At 35.5% G+C, this 21,830-nt stretch overlaps 1 protein-coding gene across 1 annotated transcript in view; it reads left to right on the forward strand.

Moving 5' to 3' along the window:
• Positions 1-1,951: 1,951 nt before the first annotated feature.
• Positions 1,952-21,830, forward strand: part of LOC136034490 (frizzled-2-like) — a 75,209-nt gene continuing 55,330 nt past the window's right edge. Inside the window, exons 1-2 of the mRNA XM_065715706.1 lie at positions 1,952-2,077; positions 19,503-20,537. Coding sequence (XP_065571778.1) covers positions 19,503-20,537 — 1,035 coding nt within the window. The 5' untranslated portion in view covers positions 1,952-2,077. The remainder of the gene's footprint in view (positions 2,078-19,502; positions 20,538-21,830) is intronic.

Genomic DNA, 21,830 nt, shown 5'->3' on the forward strand with positions numbered 1-21,830 from the left:
TAAGAAAAATTAAAAATAATTATGTTAAACTGCGTGTCTTTGTTTTCTCCGCAATCAAGTTGGTGAATTCGTAAACTTGGGAAAGATGAATTGATGAGAAATTCTTTCACGTATACCAGCAGGAACGTGGCTGGATTTCGCTTTGATGATGACTCAATGTGATTTTCTCTATTTCTAGTTTTTCAGGTAATTCCTGGCCTCTTTTCCTTTAACTTGGTAAAATTGGCAAACTCTTGATTCCATTATATCATTTTTGATTTCATTAGTTTCTCCATGTTTAGCAGAGATGCTGCTGCCTGGATAAAAAATTAAGGAACATTTATAGATGCCGTTTTGGCATAATCTGCAGAAATAGGAAAAGATCCAAGTCTGTAAATAAAGCCTGCGGATAATAAGTGTCGGATATCAATATTTAACACCATATCGGTGTTAGTTCTACTTGTTTAATTCCATATACGTGAAACAGCACAATATACCACTTAAAAATGCTGTAAAAATCTCAAAAAAAAATTTAACAGAAATTTTACAGATTAAAAAAGGCTTTTCAAACGTCCACTGTTTCTTTTTACAGTTCCTTTAAGTTTTGCCTTCAAGGCTTGACCTTCGATCACTGATCAATTATCCAGTTTTGGGAAGAAACCATTCCAAAAACGCAGCAGTTGACAAATACACAGATGTTATTGGGAAAGGTCATTTCAGAAGAGTTGCGGCGCTACCCTCTCAGAAATATACATGTTGTTGTACATTTACATTATGCTGGAACCAAGGGGGAACCTGCAAAATGCAGTATGACTCTTTCAGGTCCATTATCACTGGATACGGAACTCGGATCTTTCAATTCTGAACAGCAAACAGTATTTCTATTTTTCCTTTCGAGTAATCTATAAAACAACGTCAATTTAAGCCAAAATAAATTTTGGCATCTTCTATTTCTGCCAGGAAATACCTGCCTGAGATTCTAAGAAGGCCTGACTTACTAAATGACAACAAACAAATAATGGTCCAATAAGAGAGGCGAACTTACTCTGGCCGTTTACGCGTGCCATTTAACCAAACACTTGGAAAACTATAGCCTCTATCACTATCTTAGCTCTATGACTATCTACCTTGGTTCTACTGCCCTAGGAATGACGCACGGATTGATAATAGATAGACATATCTATGTGAACTAACATCATTTTATATAATCCTAATAAGGGGGGGATTAATGCCAGGTTTGCTCCTCCCTTAATTGGACTATCTTTCTTGGCTTTTTCTACAGTTACCCATGACTTGATGCCCACATCTATTTCGTTTTCATTCAAATGTCAGGAGATGGATAGGATTTAATCATATCTCTAAAAAATGGATATAAGTAGCAACACTGAAAGAAACGTATATTCAAATCAGGTGCTACTTTGGATTGTACAAGGGTTACATAGTAAATAACAATGTACATTTTCTTGGAGTGATTGTCAAGAGGAAACCCTTAATCAACCCATGTGGATATTAGGGGTGTAATTTGCTAGGGTTCAGAGGATAACTACCTTCCAGTTTGTCCCCCTCAACTGAATTTTTTTTTGTTCAAAAATCTTATCAAAACTAAAATCAGCCTGCATAATTCAAGCACCCACAGACACGAGTCCGTTTTTTAGTATATGTTTGCTTTTATGGTACTGATTTTTACTGATTTAGGAACATTAGCTCTAACTTTGCCCCCTCCCCCCACGATTTTGCCGAAATTACGCTACTGGTCGACATTTCAACTGGGCTAAATTACTATCTCGTAATCTCTGTCAATTTTCTTGAATTAGTGCAGTTCAATTTTTAGAGCAGAATAAAAAAAAACTATTTTTGTCTTTACGTTTCCAAAAAGGCTGACAGAATTTATTTTTACACTGGGGTTAAAAGTAGCGATATTTTGGAGTATCGAGATGCCGATGCCTTTTCAATAAATATCGATACTTGGATATGAGTACTAAATATCGCCCAGCTTTAGTTGTAAATTGGAGTTCCTTTGCTCAAGTATTTTTGTTAATGGATGAGTTCATAATAATGTAGCTTTAACGATAAACTGACACTAACTAGTAAACAAAAGGTATGATATTAAATAGTTTTATTTGAGCTGAATATCCTCAGTCTAAAGTAGGCCAGCCTAACGTTCTGTCTAGGGTTAAGGCAGTCAATAGGCCTATGATGTGGACAAGGCTATTTAGATAGGCCTAAATGGGTTAAGATTATTTCTGGGATACAATCAAATAGGATAAAAATTAAAAAATATGGATAGAATCACGTCTTAGGGGCTTCTTGATATTGTGGAAAGTAGGCTAGGCTAGGTGAATGAAAATTAGCCTACAGGAATGATCCAAAGGGCAAAAATATACCCTGGGACGTGTTTCTAAATTAGGCTGTTATGTGACAAGTCTGAACCAAGCCTAACTGAGTTCTGTCTAGATTATCTTATCCCAAATCTGAGCAGTCAATACCTTTTTATTGGCTTTAGTTTTAAAAATGTAATTTCCTGTTATTTCAGTAGAATTTTAAGCAAAATGAACGTTTTTCTTAAATTTAACAAATAGATTCACATATCTTTAAAACCTTATAAATCAGGACTAAGCAAAGGTACAAGGGGCTTCTTGCTATCTCTGAAAAAAGCTGAGTTAGGCGAATTAAACTTTCAGTAATGAATCCAAGGCCTAAAACAGGCAACACCCTAAAGAGGCTTTACCCATTTTCTTATTTTTAGATCTTACAAGATTGTATTGGTGACATATCTGTAGGCTATACCTATCTTAATTTTGACAAGAAATAAAAAAATCTTAATTTTTGATCACTCAAGTTTTTGACCACTATTTTGGCAGATTTTAGAGCCATTCTTAGCTTTAATAAACTGATTTCGAAATCTTTTAAGCTTTATAATTTGAGATTGACTAAAGTCATAAGGCTTGAAACATTTTTCTTGGGCCTCATTTGAACATTTAATTTCTCAATATTTCCTTTTTACAACACAAAGATTTTCAAAGGTCAATACCCTTCAGAGGCAGAAGGGAAGGGGTAGTGGGTACTTCCAAGTACTTTCCAAGGGAATCATTAGGGCTCTGGGTTCATTTATGAGAGTTTCATATTACCTTCCTCTACTGCTTTCCGAGGTAGACTAAAACCCCTCATCCAGAATTTTATCCAAGGTGATGTCACAGCAGCATTGGCTAAAAGATTTTGTATAGCCTATACCCTATTGCTACCAAGTGTAGTTTATGATAATTGAAAGATATTAAATCTTAAATGAAAGATATTAGATTAGGTCAATCATAGAACTTTCTTAGTTTGAGGAGATCAACTTTGAATCTACATTATAAAAAACACCAATCAAAGCCTTTTTAACTATTGCAGATGGTACAACCAAGCATATATGAAGGACCATTTTATAAAAAAAAAATCCAAAGATTTTGCAAGTTTTCCTGTAATTTCTTATATTTTTCATAGGATTTGCCTTTTGTTATGTTTCATTGTCTTACTCATAGATAATTTACCATAAGCATGTCTGCAACTATGAATTTAAAAGGGAAGTTTTTCACACTGGGTCATTCTTTCCCCTCTTTTTTTCATTCATGTAGAGATAATCATAATCAAATTTTTTTTTATTGAAAGGGAAACAACAATTATTTTCATTCACAAGTTTCAATAAGCTTCTTTTATCTCTTTATTTCCTGTAACAGAGCTACAATGGTAAGCAGAAGCTTGTCATTCCTATAGCAGGCATCCACAAAACAAAATTAACTAACAGAATAATGAAGAAACACAATATTAAACAAACTAAATAAACACAAAATTAGATAAACTCAATAATAAAGAAAAGAGTTAGACAAACCCAGTTCATCAGACCTCACATGGCTGGAATTCTCTGTTTTTATCATATGTTTCCAAGCAGCATTGACACACATGGTTTCCCAGACTTTTGATTTTGATTTAAAAGTCATGCCATACTGATTCAGCATGACAAATGGACCAAAATAATTGAAAACTTGGTCACATTCTGTCTATAAGCTTGTAAATAACAGGGCTGTGGGGTAAATTTTTACTGAAATGGGTTGGAGTCATTTCATTGAAAATGCCTGCAGTTGGAGTCAGTTACAACTTGTTAAATCTAGTTAGATGAAGCTTTAAAACTAGGCTGGAGATCGGAGTTTTAGTAAATTTTTGCTGAATAGAGTTGGAGTAGGTAGGTATATTGAAAATGTTTAGAGTCAGAGTTGGTTATAACTTAAAACCCTTACAAATAGTCTCTGAGAAAACTGGTCAGGTATGACTTTTCTCCCTTTTTGTGATCTATTTGGTTGTTGTTTATGTTTTCCTTTGTTTTCTACTTTTCTCATTTGAACATGGTTGTCTGGCCATACACACAGTAAAGCATAGAAATCATAGTAAAGCACAGTAAAGCAATGCATGCATGGGAATCACACTTTCAAGCCCAGATGATAAGTATCCAAGGGCACTGGCAAAAAAATTTCGAGGAGGGGGGGGGTTGCAGACACGAAAATAGCAGTGGTGGTTGAGTGACAGGGGATATTTTTTCGTAGGAATAAGTTTATTTTAAATACTTTTAGGAAAAAACTATCAAATAAAAAGAACAATTAAATTGCATGTAAATTGACATAAAATCCAGAAATTTTAAACGACAAGGATTCCTGGCAAAGGGACCAATTTATTTAATCAATAATATATCTCTTATGGATTTAATCTTTGAAGAAAATCAAACTCAAACCAACATTACAGAAATATTTTTTTGCTTTGGTAGATTATAACAGATATAGATTTGTCTTTATGCAATATTTCCTATGCCTTAGAATAGTTTACAGAAGGAATGGGGATACACAAAAATCCTCCTGTCTGCATAGATACCACGTTTCATTTTATAACGGCCATGTAAAATGCACCTCTTTTACAATAGGACGATACTCTCGCTCGAACTTGAATTTCTTTTATATTCAGATGTTAAAAAAATAGAATAGCATTTTTTTTTTAATTTGAGAAAAAAAATTAAACTTAACTATCCAGCTGTCAAATTGACATTCTTTCTTTTTATTTTTTTTTATTAGAACAGAAATTACTCCGTATATGAAAGGGAATGTTTCCCTCCGCAACGCCCCGCTCTTTACGCTAAAGTTCGACTCTTTCTCTTAACTCTTCTTTTTAAATCAGCAAGAAACTTTAGCGTAAAGAGCAGGGTTTTGAGGAGTAAAAAATCCTTTCATATACGGAGTCATTTGTGTTCGTTTTAAGTTTTAATGTTGCTCCTTACTTGCATTAAAAAAACTAGTTTTTCTTATTTAATTTCTGGATGTTTTTGAATTTATGCATGTTTTGATCTTTGCTCTCCGCATATAAATAATTAAAACGAAGTTTGCATATGAATTAATTGCAATTAATCGGAAGATTTTAAGAAAAAAGGAGAGGGAGGAGGCCTAGTTGCCCACCAATTTTGTATTACTTAAAAAGGCAACTAGAACTTTTAATTCTTTACGAACGTTTTCATTGGTAAAAAATATACGTAAATTACGAATTAATTTACGTAACGAACTTCTATATTCGTATGTTTTTATTGCGTATATGAGGGGGGTTCACCCCTCGTCGATACCTCGCTCTTTACACTAAAGCTTAAATTGTGTCTCAATTCCTTAAGAATGACCTCTGAATCACAAAGGCCGTAGAATAAATAGTTGAAATTGCTAAAAATACTTTAGCGTAAAGAGTGAGGTATTACGATGAGGTAGACCCCTCATATGCGTAATATTTTTTGTTCTTTTTAAGTTTTAATGCTGCTCCTTACTTTCAGTAGAAAAAAACTTTTCATATTTATTTTTTTATTGTTTTTTCAAATAATGCTGGAAAATCCTGCGCCCCCTTCATTGAAATTCTTTTCCCCCATGGGAAGTTCCTCCATGGAAATATCCTCCCACGTAACCCTCCCCTCCAACTCTCCCCCTAAACCGAAAAATACCCCTGAAAATGTTTGTACACTTCCCAGTAACCATTACTATATGTAAACACAGGTCCAAGTTTGTAACTTGCAGCCCCTCCCACAGGGACTGGGGGAGTAAGTCGTCCCCAAATACATAGTTATTAGGTTTTTCGACTGTGGTGAATAAAATGGCTATCTCAGAATTTTGATCCGGTGACTTTTGGGAAAAAATGACCTGGTGGGGTAAATTTCAAATCTTTATATGTCTTGCTTTGTCTTTACCGATTCAATTTTACGCGTGGAGATGTTGAAGGTAATTGTCCGGGTAATTTTTCGCCAGGATTGAATAAATCGCTCGACTCTTCACTCTCTCAAAATCTTTTTAAGGATAGACCGTATACAATTTATTCCTCCGTCATTTTTTGTACAGAGTATAAATACCAAAGATTAGGTTAAACTCTAGATACTCGCATCAAATATTAAATTAAATCAAAATACCAAATATTAAATTAGGTTATTTTACTATTAAATTATTGAAATCCAGATACCAAATATTAAATTAAATATCAAATTAATTTTATTCAGTATTAGATTAATTGCTGTTCAATATAAATCAAATTCAAGATACATTAGTTGGTATAACACAAACTGCAACAATAGCGTCAAAATTAATGATTCGAATCCAAGACTGATAGCCTCTTGAAGACGAACAACTTTCCGTTACTTGTGACTTGACTGCCCTGGTATTTTCAATACATGAAGCAAGGGATTTCGCTTGTCTTCCAGGTGTTCGTGTTATAATACTAACGGTTAAGTCTTGGGGTAAAAAAAAAGGTACTCCATTTTTTGGCTACCGTACTTAGTTTTGAAAATGAAACGTTGGTAATTTTTATTCAGAGTTTTATTTACCAATAAACACAAAATGGAAATACAATACTCTTATTCCCCCTCGAAGGGCTCCATGGCCAGGGATACAAGGGGGATACAAAAAAATACAATATAAGCAAACTAACTTTATAAAGTCCACGATCTCCTACTTTCTAATTATTACTACGATAACTATACGATATACGATGTATTACCACGATAACTGCTTTCTAATATGCTCAGAGATGAAACTTCAAGGGTGTGAGCGATGTCCAATGTTACCAAAAAGTGAAGTTTAAGCCATAATTTTCTCAAACTTGCATTGCGAAGTTTTGAGCTAATTATAGGCGGGGAATCCCCTTTTGTACATATATGGCTTTACTAGATGAGTTAAATTCATCCTGGGAGTTGTTTAATTTTTTGTCTGAAGAATGACCAAGTATATCTTTTTGAAATGCCACTTAAAGCAATGCCTTGACAGACAAATCAAACAATACAAAGATAATTGATGAAGTGAGAATTTCAAATACTACTATTCATCGCTCACTTTTGTCCTCTGTTTCAATATCTTTTCCTTAACAGAGCTTGCTGTGTAGTTAGGATAGTTGATCATTCAGTCATTATCTAAATAAAAAAAAGTCAACGAAAAGTAAAGAGCAGCATTGACACTGCTTGAAGAATCTTAGAACTGTTCCGGTCGAGAGGTCACGAAATCACGTTAACAGTTTGGCGTGGCGGAACTATGCCGAGAATTGGAACGACTTCGTCACTTGTGGTTAAAATTTTTGGTATACGTGGCGCTTCAAGATGTACACCATGTGGTTCAAAGTGGGTGACTGTTCGTCTCAGTAAAACACCCAAACAGGGATTGCTGGAGTTGCTTTAGCGGTGCAATATGGTTGTGCGTCTCTGCTCCACCATAAATTCCTTTCAAGTTGTTTTTCTTTGTTAGGGAATACTTATTTTTCTGAAGTAGATCCTTGGTGGAAGCCAAATTGACTTGGTAATGCCAAAAATTTGTTTAAATGCAAGCCCTTTCGATTTTCTTTTGTGTTCTGTATAGTGCTTCTGTGTGTTCTTTTTTTTCTTTTTCTCTTTTTTATGTTTGAAGCTAGTTCTTTTCCTTTCTTTGTTTCTTTTCTCCAGTTGATAAAGACTTGCGAATTTGAAGGTGGAATGTTCGGAATTATTTTTATTATTTGTACGAAAAAGCTTTTTGTTTTGAAAAGTTTCACTGTTTGCGTAAAGATTTTACCCATTTACCGAAGTTTTCTCTTTGTTTCAGCTATGGAAAGGCGGTGTGGTTAGAAAAATTATTCGCTTTGGTTATTCAAAAAGTCTTTGATTTTTTTTTTTTGTAAAGCAGATTTAAAACCTATTCTTTTAAAAGAGTTACAGTCGACCCATTGATCTAATATGCGTTTATTTGGATCTCAAAAAAATTTGGATCTTTTGATTTTTCCCGAATGTGACATGTTTTTTTTTTTCAAAATGCAGAAATTGTTAGAAATTTTGAGCTTTTGACATAAAAATTATGCTAATCTTACCGTGTGGATAAAAACTTCCCTGCACTAACTATTATTTGCCAATAACAATCGAAAAAATTCAAAACGTATTTTCTAATTTGTTGGCAGTCCTTCAACACTTACACTATGCAACATACTCCCCTTTTTCCTTTTTTTACTCCAGATGTCCAGAGAAACTTGTCCAACAATTGAATTTCCTAGGGTAGGTTGCCTCTACTGCCCTTCTCCCTAGAAGCAGCCTTTTTTGGGGCGGAGGGGACAAGTTCGTCAAAACAGCCAATAAAGGAGTTTTCTGACAAGTAATGGTCATTCCTACAAAAAAGGGAGCTATCGAGGAAAGGAAATAACTGAGAGGCCGTGTGTGTTTTCCCAATTTGTTTTGTATATTGTTTTATATCCTTTAATTTTCTATATATGAATAAAGGACGCGTCATGTTCTTTTTGAGAAAAAGCGAATGAGTTGTGGTTAAAAGAAGCTGAACAAACAATTTTTATGCACACGATTCTGCAAATCCAACCATAAAAATGACGTGCATCTAATTGGTTTGCTGCCACGCTTTAGGTTTTCATTTAAAAATAAATAACTCTTCATAGTTGAAGCTTAAAAAATTTGAGAGAAAAGCTTTGTGTAATATTAGTTTACATAAATGATAGCTTTGAAGTCTAAGAAGCATCCAGTGTCCTATATTCATCATCTTCCACAAATGCGGTGATGAACCATGAAATTCTCTGGAGCCCAGGGTTGTATCCAGGACTTTTTGCATGGGGGTTGGTACAAAAACACTTTAAAAAATACACCAACGATACGTTTTAAAGGGGGGAACCCTTGTCCCTGGATATGGCCTTGCTGGAGCCTATACCTACTACACTTGCAATCGGGAAGCGTTATCCACGACCTTTGTGCAGATGATTAGGGCTAAAAAAAAGTAGTAGGCTACTAAAAGGATGCCTTTAATTTTAAGCACATACGGAGGGAGGGGGATCTTTGGGGCCTTAGCTTCACGTAAAACTTTGATACTTCTACCCTTATCTCTTATATTCGCGATGTAGAACCACCTAACTCTGCGAGTTCCTTTTTGTCTTCTCTCTCTCTTCTTCTCTCTCGCTATGCACTCTGGAGTTTGTGGTAACGAACTGTTGTAAGGAGCGACCCAGCTCAATAGTAACTGAAACTCTAAAAAATGGAATTTTGTTTCGAACAGATACATCAAAAGAATTGCATTTTAATACTGATTTTAAATATATAAGTTTCATCACGTTTAATTATACCCATCAAAAGTTACGAGCCTGAGAAAATTTGCCTTATTTTAGAAAATAGGGGGAAACACCCCCTAAAAGTCATAGAATCTTAAGGAAAATCACACCATCAGATTCAGAATATCAGAGAACTCCACTGTAAAAGTTTCAAGCTCCTATCTACAAAATGTGGAATTTGGTACTTTTTGCTAGAAGACAAATCACGAATGCTTGTTAATTTGTTTTGTTTTTTATTCCAAGGGTGATTGTATCGACCCAGTGTCCTTGAATGTCGCGAGAGGGTTCAATTTAACGAAAATTAAAAGTTCTAGTGACCTTTTTAAGTGACCAAAAACATTGGAGGGCACCTAGGCCCCCTCCCACGCACATTTTCCCCCAAAGTCACCGGATCAAAATTTTGAGATAACCATTCTGTTGAGCTTAGTCGAAAACCTAATAACTATGTCTTTGAGGACTACTTAATTCCCACAGTCCCCGGGGGATTGGCTGCAAGTTACAAACTTTGACCATTGTTTACATGTAGTAATGGTTATTATGAAGTGTTCAGACGGTTTCAGGGGGACTTTTTCGTGTTGTGCTGGGGATGGGTTGGGGGGAGAGGGTTACGTGGGTGGATCTTTTCACGGGGGAATTTATCACGAGAGAAGAGAATTTCCATGAAGGGGGCGCAGGATTTTCTAGCATTATCTAAAAAAAAACAATTAAAAAATAAAAAAAATTTCTTTCAACTGGAAGTAATGAGCAGCATTAAAACTTAAAACGAACATACGTGTATGTAAGGGGGTTCGTCTCCTCCACAATACCTTGCTCTTTACGCTAAAGTGTTTTTAGTAATTTCAACTATTTATCCTACGGCCTTTGTGATTCAAGGGCATTTTCTTAAAGATTTGGGACAAAATTCAAGCTTTAGTGTCAAGAGCGAGCTATTGACGAGGGGGTGAGCCCCCTCGTATACATAATTAAAACACACAAATATAGGATTCCGTTACGTAAGTTAATTCATAAGGTACCCATGTTTACTACTACCAAAAACGTTCTTTAAAAAGTAAAAAACATTAGTCGCATTTTAAGTAACCAAAAATTGGAGGGCAACTAGGCCTCCTCCCCCAGTTCTTTTTTTTATCAAAATCGTCGGATCAAAACTGTAAGAGCCATTTAGCAAAAAAAAAAAAAATGGAAATTTCGTTTTATTTATTCATGTGGCGTGAGCCAAAATCAAAACATGCATTAATTCTAAAACGTCCAGAAATTAAACAATAAAAAATCAAATTATCTTAACTGCAAGTAAGAAGTGACATTGAAACTTAAAACGAACAGAAATTATTCCGTATATGAAAGGGGTTGTCCCCTCCTCAACACCTCGCTCTTTATGCAGTATTTTCTTTATTGTTTTAAAAGTAGAGTTGTGACAAAGATTCCAACTGTGGCGTAAAGAGCGGGGCGTTGAGGAGGGGACAACCCTTTCATGTACGCAACAATTTCTGTTCGTGATAACTTTTAATATCGCTCCTTACTTGCAGCTAAGAAAAAGCTTGTTTTTTTATTTAATGCCCTCTGGAGTTTGTATCAGGGAAGGAGCGGAACAGTTAAAAATCAGAAACAGGTGAATTATTTAAAAAATATAAAAAACTACTTCGTTTGGTTTCCTTTATTACAGTTTTTATTTGAATCTAATCGGTTTTGTCTATTTCAGTCCGGTTTAATAATCGCTTCTTGCGCGTGTTTTAAAACTCGTTCTATTTTTGTCATGAAACTTCTACATAAAAACATTATTTTAAAATGAATCTTTTGTTGTACTCTGTAGACTAAAAAGCAAAAAGCTCAATCTACTCTGTATTCACTTAATATCTTTTGTACTTATCGAACGTTCTCTTATAGCATTTACTTTTAGTCCATCTTACAAGAAAGAATGACTTGGCGTAAAATTGAATTGTATTTGAATGAAATTGATTTTTCTGTTTTTTGTTGTTTCATTGGGCATAGGTGACAAGCATTTTTCCTTTTACTGTTCGGTACAGGATTTACATATTTAAAGTGCATGCTATTTAGCTTAAACGCTTAAAAAAAAAAAAACAACAACAAAAAACGGTGTTTCAAATAGGCCTATAGCCGGTGTTGTCTGCAATGAGATAGTGTTTTATCTTAGACAGTAGTTGGACGGAAATAAGGGGGAAATGACAACATCTTTGCTATTAATCCAAAAGTATTTTTTCCAAGTTTTGATCCCCTAACCCACTAAAAAAATGTTTTGACCCCGTCCCCTCAAAGGTCTATCTTCTGTTCACAAAATTCTGATATTACACTCAAACGAAGTCCTGTCGAATGCTTAATGAACCACCCTCCTACTCTATTCCCAGAAGTATATACCACACTCCTCCCCTTACTCTTATCCAAGAAGCATATGCCGCACTGAAGCCCGTATCTAGGGTAGGGGGGAGGGCAAAGAGTTTTAACCCCTTCCCCCTTACTCACGTAAAAAATCCTGGATACGCCCTGGGCCGTACCCTTTACTTTTTTTTACTGTTTGCACCTTACAATATTGTTTTTTTTTGTAAAAAAAAGCAAGAAAGTACAATTAATCGAAATCACCCATGGGAAATGGATCATTGAAAATTGGCATTTGCGTTCTCTTGCGGTTAAGTTTAAATTAGTAATTATTTTCCGGTAGACTAGGTTTGGGAGTAGTTTAGTTTTAATGGGATATCTCCTGCCCTGAAAAATGGGGTGCCAAAAAAAAAAAAAAAAAAAACAATAATCATAATCACACTGGAAGGGCACAATGGCTGGTACTTGTATGATATAACCCCTACCGCCCAAATTGTTCATTTATTAACGCATTATAGAACCGTTCTTTTCTTTCGCTAGCTTCTTTCAACTAAGCGTGATACAAGAGAAACAGCAGTGACAAAACAGATGGAAAATATGTTATTTGGGCTATTTATTTGCACATTAGGGGGGGGGGGATAAAGTATTGGACATAGATCATTGAACATTGGCATGAAAAAACCAACAGGCCTACCAGAAAAACTGAAACATTTTGTTTGCCAAAAGGGTCCTCGATCAGTTACCTGTTCTGGAACGCACAGCAGAAACTTGGGGGTTGTGGGGATTTTCCTAGATGATTTGATGATTTTTCTAGACTAGTGGTAAAAACCTCGAATATCCATATTTTAATTAACACGGATGGATTTCTTTTCAAAAACAAGTGGATTAGTTCATAGGCCTATACGAAATATTCGGGGAAATTTTTAAAATCACAAGCCCCAAGGCTCCTGACCTGCCTACGTGTCGACTGCATCTGTACTTAAGGCTTATATTCCCTGTTAACAATTTTGTTTTTCGCTAATTTTTTTTTGCGGTCTTGCATTATTATTATTTCAACTTAAGACGGCAATTCTGTTATCTTTCGACTGGGTGATATTCCGCTTTGTCCATTTGCCGAATTACATTTTTGGGTAACTTACGTGGTATCCCGACCGCACTCAAGAAGTGAAGTTAGGTTAATCATAATCAAACATTCCTAAATATGATGAAAATATAGTAATTTAGTTATTAAATTATGGTATTTGGTTAACTTATTTTGTAAAAAAATTATACCCAGCCTAGCCAACTCTATATATTAAATATTGAATTAAAATATACCTGCATAATAGTTTGTCTTACTCAGGCTAAGCTGATTATCCGAGAGTGCACAGAGATAAATCTATTTTAAACAGATCAAACTTCTTGAATGTGGTTGGGATAACACGCACATAAGTATCCATTTTTATGGCACTTGGTATTAAACAAGTGACTTATAGTAATCGCAAATTCTGTCGGTCTGTCTGTCTGTCGGTCCCGGTTTTGCTACTTTAGGTACTTCCAGGTAAGCTAGGACGATGAAATTTGACAGGCGCATCAGGGATCGGACCAGATTAAATTAGAAATAGTCGTTTTCCCGATTTGACTATCTGGGGGGAGTGGGGGGGGGGCGGTTAATTTGGAAAAAATAGAAAAAATGGGAATTTTTAACTTACGAACGGTTGATCAGATCTTAATGAAATTTGATGTTTGGAAGGATATCGTGTCTCAGAGCTCTTATTTTAAATCTCGACCGGATCTGGTGACATTGGGGGGGAGTTGGGAGGGGGAAACCTAAAATCTTGGAAAACACTTAGAGTGGAGGGTTCGGGATGAAACTTGGTGGGAAAAATAAGCACAAGTCCTAGATACATGATTGACATAACTGGAACGGATCCGCTCTCTTTGGGGTAGTTGGGGGTGGTAATTCGGAAAAATGAGGTATTTGTAACTTACGAACGGGTGATGAGATCCTAATGAAATTTGATATTTAGAAGGATCTTGTGCTTTAAACCTCTTATTTTAAATTCCGACCAGATACTGTGACATTCGGGGGAGTTGGAGGGAGAAACCGGAATTATTGGAAAACGTGAAAATTGGGTTTTTTTTATCTTACGAATAGGTGATTGGATCTTAATGAAACTTGATATACAGAAGAATCTTATGTCTCAGGTGCTCCATTTTCGACTCGAGTTGGATCCGGGGACATAGGGGGTTGGAGGAGGGAAACATAAATCTTGGAAAACGTTTAGAGTCGAGAAATCGGGATGAAACTTGATGGGAAGAATAATCACAAGTTTTAGATACGTGATTGACATAATTGGAACGGTCCGTTCTCTTTGGAGGAGCTGGGGGGGGTGTTAATTTGGAAAAATTGAGGTATTTTTAACTTAACAACGGGTGACCGGGTATTAATGAAATTTGATATTTGGAAGGAATCCATGTCTCAGAGCTCTTATTTCAAATCCCGACCAGATCTGTTGACATTGGGGGGAGTTGAAGGGGGAAATCGGAAATCTTGGAAAACGCTTGGAGTGGAGGAATCGGGATGACGCTTGGTGGATAGAATAAGCAAATGTCGTAGATACGTGATTGACGTAACTGTACTAGATTCGCTCTCTTTGGAAGAGTTCGGGGGAGGGGTTCAGTGCTTTGGCGAGTTTGGTGCCTCTGGACGTGCTAGGATGAATAAAATTAGTAGGCGTGTCAGGGAGCTGCACAAATTGACTTGGCGTTTTCCCAGATTCGACCATCGGGGGAGGGGGCTAAAGGGAGAGGAAAAATTAGAAAAATGAGGTATTTATAACTTACGAGTGGGTGATCAGATCTTAATGAATTTTAATATTTAGAAGGACACCGTGACTCAGAGCTCTTATTTTAAATCCGACATTAAGCCTCTGATTTTCCTTTTAAATCAATCTACTGATTCTTAGAATTTTGTTAGAGCTCATACCATATGAGCTCTTGGCTCTTAGCTCTTCTTGCCTCGTCATAAGTGCCATATGGGCTCTTAGCTCTTGTTTAAATTCGCTCCTACTTTTTTGCAGATAAAAATGCTTTGGAAATATCTCACACGCATGCGGAAATAGGAATATTTTCTTATTTTAAGAGCAAGTTTAGATCAATCTCCAAAAAAATTTCTGTTATAACTTTAAAAAATTAAATTTATAGGCTTTTCATCACTTTTGAGGAACCGTAAACCCTGCTAGTTAGTTTGAGTTGGTAGGGTGTAATAATATTTTCAAGAGAGTAGGGGAACTGAAAGAAGAAAAAAAAAATTCTGGACCCAAAATTGTTAATTTTTGTCTCTGGTCGCTAAGACCAATTTGAGCGAGAGATTACTAGGCTCGTATCGCTTTTAGGAAGTAGACTTGTCCCATGTGTCTACAGTACCCCTTGAAGTACTGTATCTATCATTTTATACTATTATATCTTTTGTTTACTACCGTGTCTATCATTTTATAAAAGATGACGAATTCTGCTTTGACTTTGCTGGGTCAGTGGCCTTAGATTTCTAGAAATCTGCTGGCTGGAATATCCTTTCTTCTCACTCATACTTACCTCACCCTTGCATGTGCTATTTATCTTTTACTGCAACGGGGAAAACTAATTAGGGCGCTATATCGCCCATTCGTTATTAATATTGTCTCTGAAATGTTAATTGTGATGCCAGTGCTAACATTCAAAAATTTTAATGACCTAGGCATTATTTGGCCTATCAAAAGTAAAGTTTTTTTTTTATCTTAGTCCAAGTTTTTGGGATTAGTTTATGAATGCTCAAATGCCTTCACAGATATTGTTCAACCATATTTGTTGTTTTCAAAAAGTGATATAAATGAAGGGTGGTGAGGTTGGTGTAGAATATGAGTGAAAAAATATGACGTAATTCTACTATATTGTATTATTTAAGAAGTAAGTGTAGAATATTATAATTTAAATTAATTTTTCGAGATTTGATTGTCTCTTTCAAATTAGTTTTGTCTCAGAAGCAATGTCGACACTTGGCACTTCCAGAAATATCTTTCAAATACGTTATTTTAAAAAAATCATTTTAACAACAAAAATGTCTTCAAAATAATATTTGCCTTATTCTTTTGACGATAATAAAAAAGGAAGCTTTAAGTCATGTTCTTGGCAAGGGCGAATCCATGGGGAGAACGTACAGCCCCCCCCAGATTGTCTATAGTTATGCTTTTTACCCCTCCTCCAACATAGATTCTGTATCTACCCTTGGTTGCTGATGAAACATAATGCATATCCTACCATTTGAATATTTAAACCCAGAAGTCTATATGCTCTTCTTGCAAACATCAGCAAATTGATGCCGTATCAATTTTTTGATACGGCATGTCCCTGATAATGTGAATACGTAGGGGGGAGTCGATTCATGAAAATGTTAGGGAAGGGGGTAATTTTGCTATTTTTTAATGGAAATATTAAAAAAATACATATTCAATGAAAATACTAAAAAACGTATTTTTCAGCTACAGTAGTCTACTTAAAAAGGTATTTTTCAATGAAACCACCAAAAAAGGTATTCATCGATAAAAATACCAATTGTAGGTATTTTCAAGATCTGTATGTTGGGGGTAATTGCCCCCCCTCCACAATTGATGTACATGTGTATACAATCTGCAAGTAGAACATTCCTAGATGTAATTGTGTGTTTTGATTTGTTGGCTATCTTAATTATAAAATTACGACACTTATTGAGTAACGGTTAGAAAACAAAAAAGAAGAGTTATTTGTAATCAGCGATAAGAAAAACACAATCCTTGGAGAACAATCTAGAAGATATATTTAGAAATAAAATGCTTTCGGTATGTCTCATTGGTTTTAAGCCTGGCTATCACTGGGTTTGCCACATCATTTTTTGAAATCCTCTCTGAATTTATGTCCTCTCTGAAAAAAAAAGACCATTAGAAATAAAAACCTTTCTCTTATTCTGAACCTGTAGCCAGGTATTTCTTCAACGCAAGTATGAATAAGAAACATAGAACAACTTTCTACAGAAGAGAAAAAGAGAGATTACTACCCAACATCTGCATGTTAAAAAGTGTACTTCAGTTCCATTTATTCTTGTGACTAATTTTCTAAAGACATCCATATCATATGCTAGTCGAGTAATTACCGCACAGGGCTTGCAGTCCTGCGTTTGTAAGGGGGGAAAGGGGGGAATGTCGATTCCTGATATTGTTGGCTAACCTAACCTTAATTTTGTTTTGAAACGGGGGTCAGCAGTGTGACTGTTAGCTTAGCCAGGGCTGATCCAGTCCCAAATGGGTATCTGTGGGGGGCGGGTAAGAGAAGCGTCTGATGATCTGCCCTCAACCACGCGTCGCGTTCTCGGTCGAAGGCGGAGAATTAGGAGATCAACACTTACGCTAGGCGAATCGTTCATCTGCATGGGAAAAAGTTTTAAGAAAAGATCCTTGTCATTCCTTATTAGGCTAATGGAGAGACAAAAGGCACCACCTTTTTGAAACCTGATTGGTTTTGAATCCGCATGGAACTGGGAAGTTGCATTAAACAAGATTATTTAGCACGGCGAAAAGTAAAAAAAAATTGTTACAATATTTGGTACTTATGGGTTATACCAAACACACCCAAATAGTGAAGTCAGGCTAATCATAATGAAATCTACCAAAATATGAGGAAAATAAAATACTTTAAAAACAAAATTAAGGAAACTACGACAAAGAATTGTGGAAAGAAGGCCTCCCAGAATGTATTATATTGAATATCTAACCTAACCGAAATACCAACTCTTAATATGAAATGTTTAATTAAGATATACCTATATCGTAGTTTTTCAACTGAGCGTGAGCTAATTATCTATAAATACAGACATATAAAACCGGTTTTCGTATATATATAACAGAGTAAATTTATCTTGTGTGTTTGGTATAACACATAAGTACCATAACTAAACTCTATTTTGTCGAGTGCGTTTGTCAGAATGCATAAGTACCCAATATTTTTATAAGTAAACTCCATTTTATCGTGTGTGTTTGGTATAATACATAACTGCCCAATATTTTTATAAGTAAACTCTATTTTATCGAGTGCGTTGGGTATAATACATAACTGCCCAATATTACTATAAGTAATCTCTATTTTATTGGGTGTGTGTGGCTTAATACACAAGTACCCAATATTTTTATATGTAAACTCCATTTATCATGTGTGTTTGGTATAATACATAACTGCCCGATATTTCTATAAGGAAACTATTTTATCGAGTGTATTTGGTATAATGCATAAGTACCCAATATTGTTATGAGGAAACTTTATTTTATCGAGTGTGTTTGGTATAATACACATGTACCCAATATTTTTATAAGTAAACTCCATTTTTCTATTTCATCATTATTAGCCTTATTCGCGTGATTGCCCAAGAGATGAAGGATCTCTATTACTGTTATCTGCACTAATTAAGATGGTGCCTTATAGTTGTTTTTACTTTAAAACCTTCACCGTATCATTAAAACTGAAAGCAGTAACCTCTATCGTAAATGCTCAACCATGTTCGTCATGCGACAACTTTATGTATATGTTTTATAGCGCGGATAGCCATACTGAAAGGACGGATTTCACGCTCAATAGTAAGCTATTAATGCAAATTCATCTTCTTCCCTAAGGCATTTGAAGACAATTAATTTATGAGCCGAAAAATCCTCTGGTGGAAAAAACTGTCGGTTTGATCTTGTCTGTCAAGATGAGTAATTGCAGTTTAATAGCTCTAATTCTGGAGTAATTTGTGCATAATTGAAGATCATTGGATTAACCTCCACATGGTGCTATTTTAACTTTAATCTACATCATTTTTCTTTATGAGCTTGTCGTTTATTGTTTACTAATTATAAAGTTAGCGTGAGATCCAGGCGATAATCGAATATAGTTGTTTCTACTGTTGATGTTCTTGCCATCAGAATAGAAGCTTTCAATGACGTAAGCAAGGGGTGGGCGAGGGTTCTTACTCCCTCATGTGTGCCAAATGCATTTTGATATTTTTATTATGTTTTAGTTTTGAAAAATCGAAACGAACGGATTTGAAAAATGCCCTCCCCCAAATATTTTAAAAATGCCTTGTCTTGTATCTTCATTAGAAAAACCTCACAATATTTTTGTTAATTGGCTCTACTGTGAAAATAATATTTGTAACATCAGCATTTTCGAAACTGAAAATTTGAAAACAAAACAAAGTAGCAGTAATATCCTCATTTTTTTTTTAGAGGATTCGGGTCAGAGGCTCCCTGCTTAAGTGCCTGTAGCCATCTCACCATAAGATTAGATTGGAAGACTCACCTATGGAAATTGGAAATAATTTAGCCTTAAACGCACGTTAGGATTATTAATTCCAACTCCAAAAAGAGTTCATCTGACCCCACCCATCAAATTCTTACCTATATACATCTATGATAAATATATAAAGGTGTTCTACGTGGTCAGAATGCCCCCTCGTAAAAAAAGAGGCCATTTCTGTGAGAAAAGGTATGATATGTTAACTGTTTGTGGCGTTCTTCTTCTTTTTTTCTTATGTTTTATTAATTTATTTTCTTTTCATGTTCTAGATGGCTGTTCCTGCTAAAGTCTTCCTGTTTTTGGCTAGTTTCTATCTGTGTGAAGGACGAGGATTATATGCTGTCAATACAACTATATCTGATAGAGATAGTCTGCCTCACCATGGGCGGTGTGAGCCAATTACAATCCCCCTCTGCAAAGATATTGCCTACAATGAAACAATCATGCCCAATATACTGGGACATCACAAACAGGAAGAAGCTGGACTAGAAGTTCATCAGTTCTTTCCATTAGTAAAAGTGCGGTGTAGTGAACACCTTCAGTTTTTCCTATGTACCATCTATGCACCAGTGTGCACAATATTAGATACGGCCATTCCTCCATGCCGCTTCCTATGTCTATCGGCAAAAATAGGATGTGAAGGCTTGATGAATAAATTTGGTTTTCAATGGCCTGAGAGTTTAGATTGTAAAAGGTTTCCAGAAGCAGGTACTGATGAGTTGTGTGTTGGTGAGAATGCCACTTCTTCTGATTCAAAACCGCAAAAACCAATTCCCAACACGAATTATGGATACCCCGGACTTGGCCAGAACCCTACTGTTTCTGTTGATAATCACAATAATAGAGGCTCGTTCGTTTATAATAAGCCTGTATTTAGTGATATTAGTGATCCCAGTGCTTATTTACGTGAGAAAATGTTAACTTGCCCCAAACAATTGGAAGTATCACGTGACCTCAATTATTCATTGCGCATTGGAAGAAGACGAATTTCTAATTGCGGTGCTCCGTGTAAAAATATGTTCTTTTCAGAATCGGAAGTCAACTTTTCACATTATTTTATTGGAGGGTGGTCAATTCTCTGCATGGCCTCCTCTTTATTTACAGTTCTAACTTTCCTTTTGGATAGAAAGCGGTTTAAATACCCAGAGAGACCTATTATATTCTTATCTGCTTGCTATTTTATGATAGCATTAGTATACATTATTGGGTATTTATTGGGGGATAGTGTGGCTTGTACGACCCCATATGAGCCTCCAAGGTCCCAGCAGCTTCATAATTTCCAATATCTGTCCACTATCACTCAGGTAAGAGCCAATAACAATTTTTTATATATTTTGCTCAGAAATTTTGAAGTAAGAGCCAATAACTCAGGTAAGAGCCAATAACTGTTTTCTATATATTTTTCTCATATATTTAATTATCTTAAAATATGTATTTGTATTTTATTCTTCAGTATGATTTTAAGGGAATGAAAAATATTTCATACAATGGAATTGCAATAGTTAGAAAAAAGGAAGAATTATAAAGTGACTCTAAAATATGTTTTCGAGAAATAATGAAATCGCAGTCTTGAAAACAATTCCATATACTTTATTGTCAAAATAAAGTATGAGTTTAAAATAAAAAACTTGAAGATTGGGTAAAGGGACCGTCCCGCCCAAAAAAATAAAATCTTTTGACTATAACATAAAGCCAAAATTCACCAATGTATCTGTCACATTTGACGAATTGCCGTGCCTCTTGCTGATACAAATCCCTGGATGTGGCTAGCTCTGTAAACTGGGGCTCATGGAACTTCCCCCTAGGAAAGATAAGGTTTATTCATCATGAAATACACACACAATATTACATTTTCCTATTCCCCCAAAGGCTCTTTGGCCTGTAAAGAAGGGGGGAGACAAATGAGTCACTTAATCAGAGAAGAAAAAATACAAAAAAAGAAATTAAAATTTTAAGTAATTAAAATATTAAAATAATATCATAGTCCCCCAAATCCAGTTTGTATATGGCTTGTCAATGTGGTGCAGGCGGTTTTCAAGTTGTATTAAAACAAGGAAAAATTTAACCCCAAGCCCGAGGCCGTATCCAGGATATTTATTCGGCAGGGTGGGGGGGGGGTGTACAAAATCGAATTACAAACTTGCTTGTATGCATTTTGTTATGTTTTACGAATTGGGCGAACTTTGTTTTTTTTGGAGGGGGGAGCTCCAAACTCCTTAACACCCAGGGATACGGCCGTGCCTAAGGCATTCAATTGGTTTTTAGCACAACGTGTGTAATATGATTAGAAGTGGATTGGGAATAGCTAGGAAAAATTGTCTATGGGTCAAATGCTCAATCTTTGTAAAACTTGTTGCGCTTTATTATCTGTTTCAAAGAATAATCCACATAAAGGTTTTGATTTACCTCAGTAAACCTCATTTGTTGATTCAGATCAATGGAACGAGTTTGGCGTCTAGTAGACCCGAAAATTCTTAGTTTCCCTAATTTACTTTGCAGCCTACTAGTTTCCTTATACTTTTCTTGTAACTCATCAACTTTGTTTCTTTCTAATTTTAGACTCCCCCTTCAAAATAAATTTTGCTAAATAAGGCTAT

This window comes from Artemia franciscana, chromosome 13 (assembly GCF_032884065.1).
Source record: "Artemia franciscana chromosome 13, ASM3288406v1, whole genome shotgun sequence".
NCBI classification, from domain to species: domain Eukaryota; kingdom Metazoa; phylum Arthropoda; class Branchiopoda; order Anostraca; family Artemiidae; genus Artemia; species Artemia franciscana.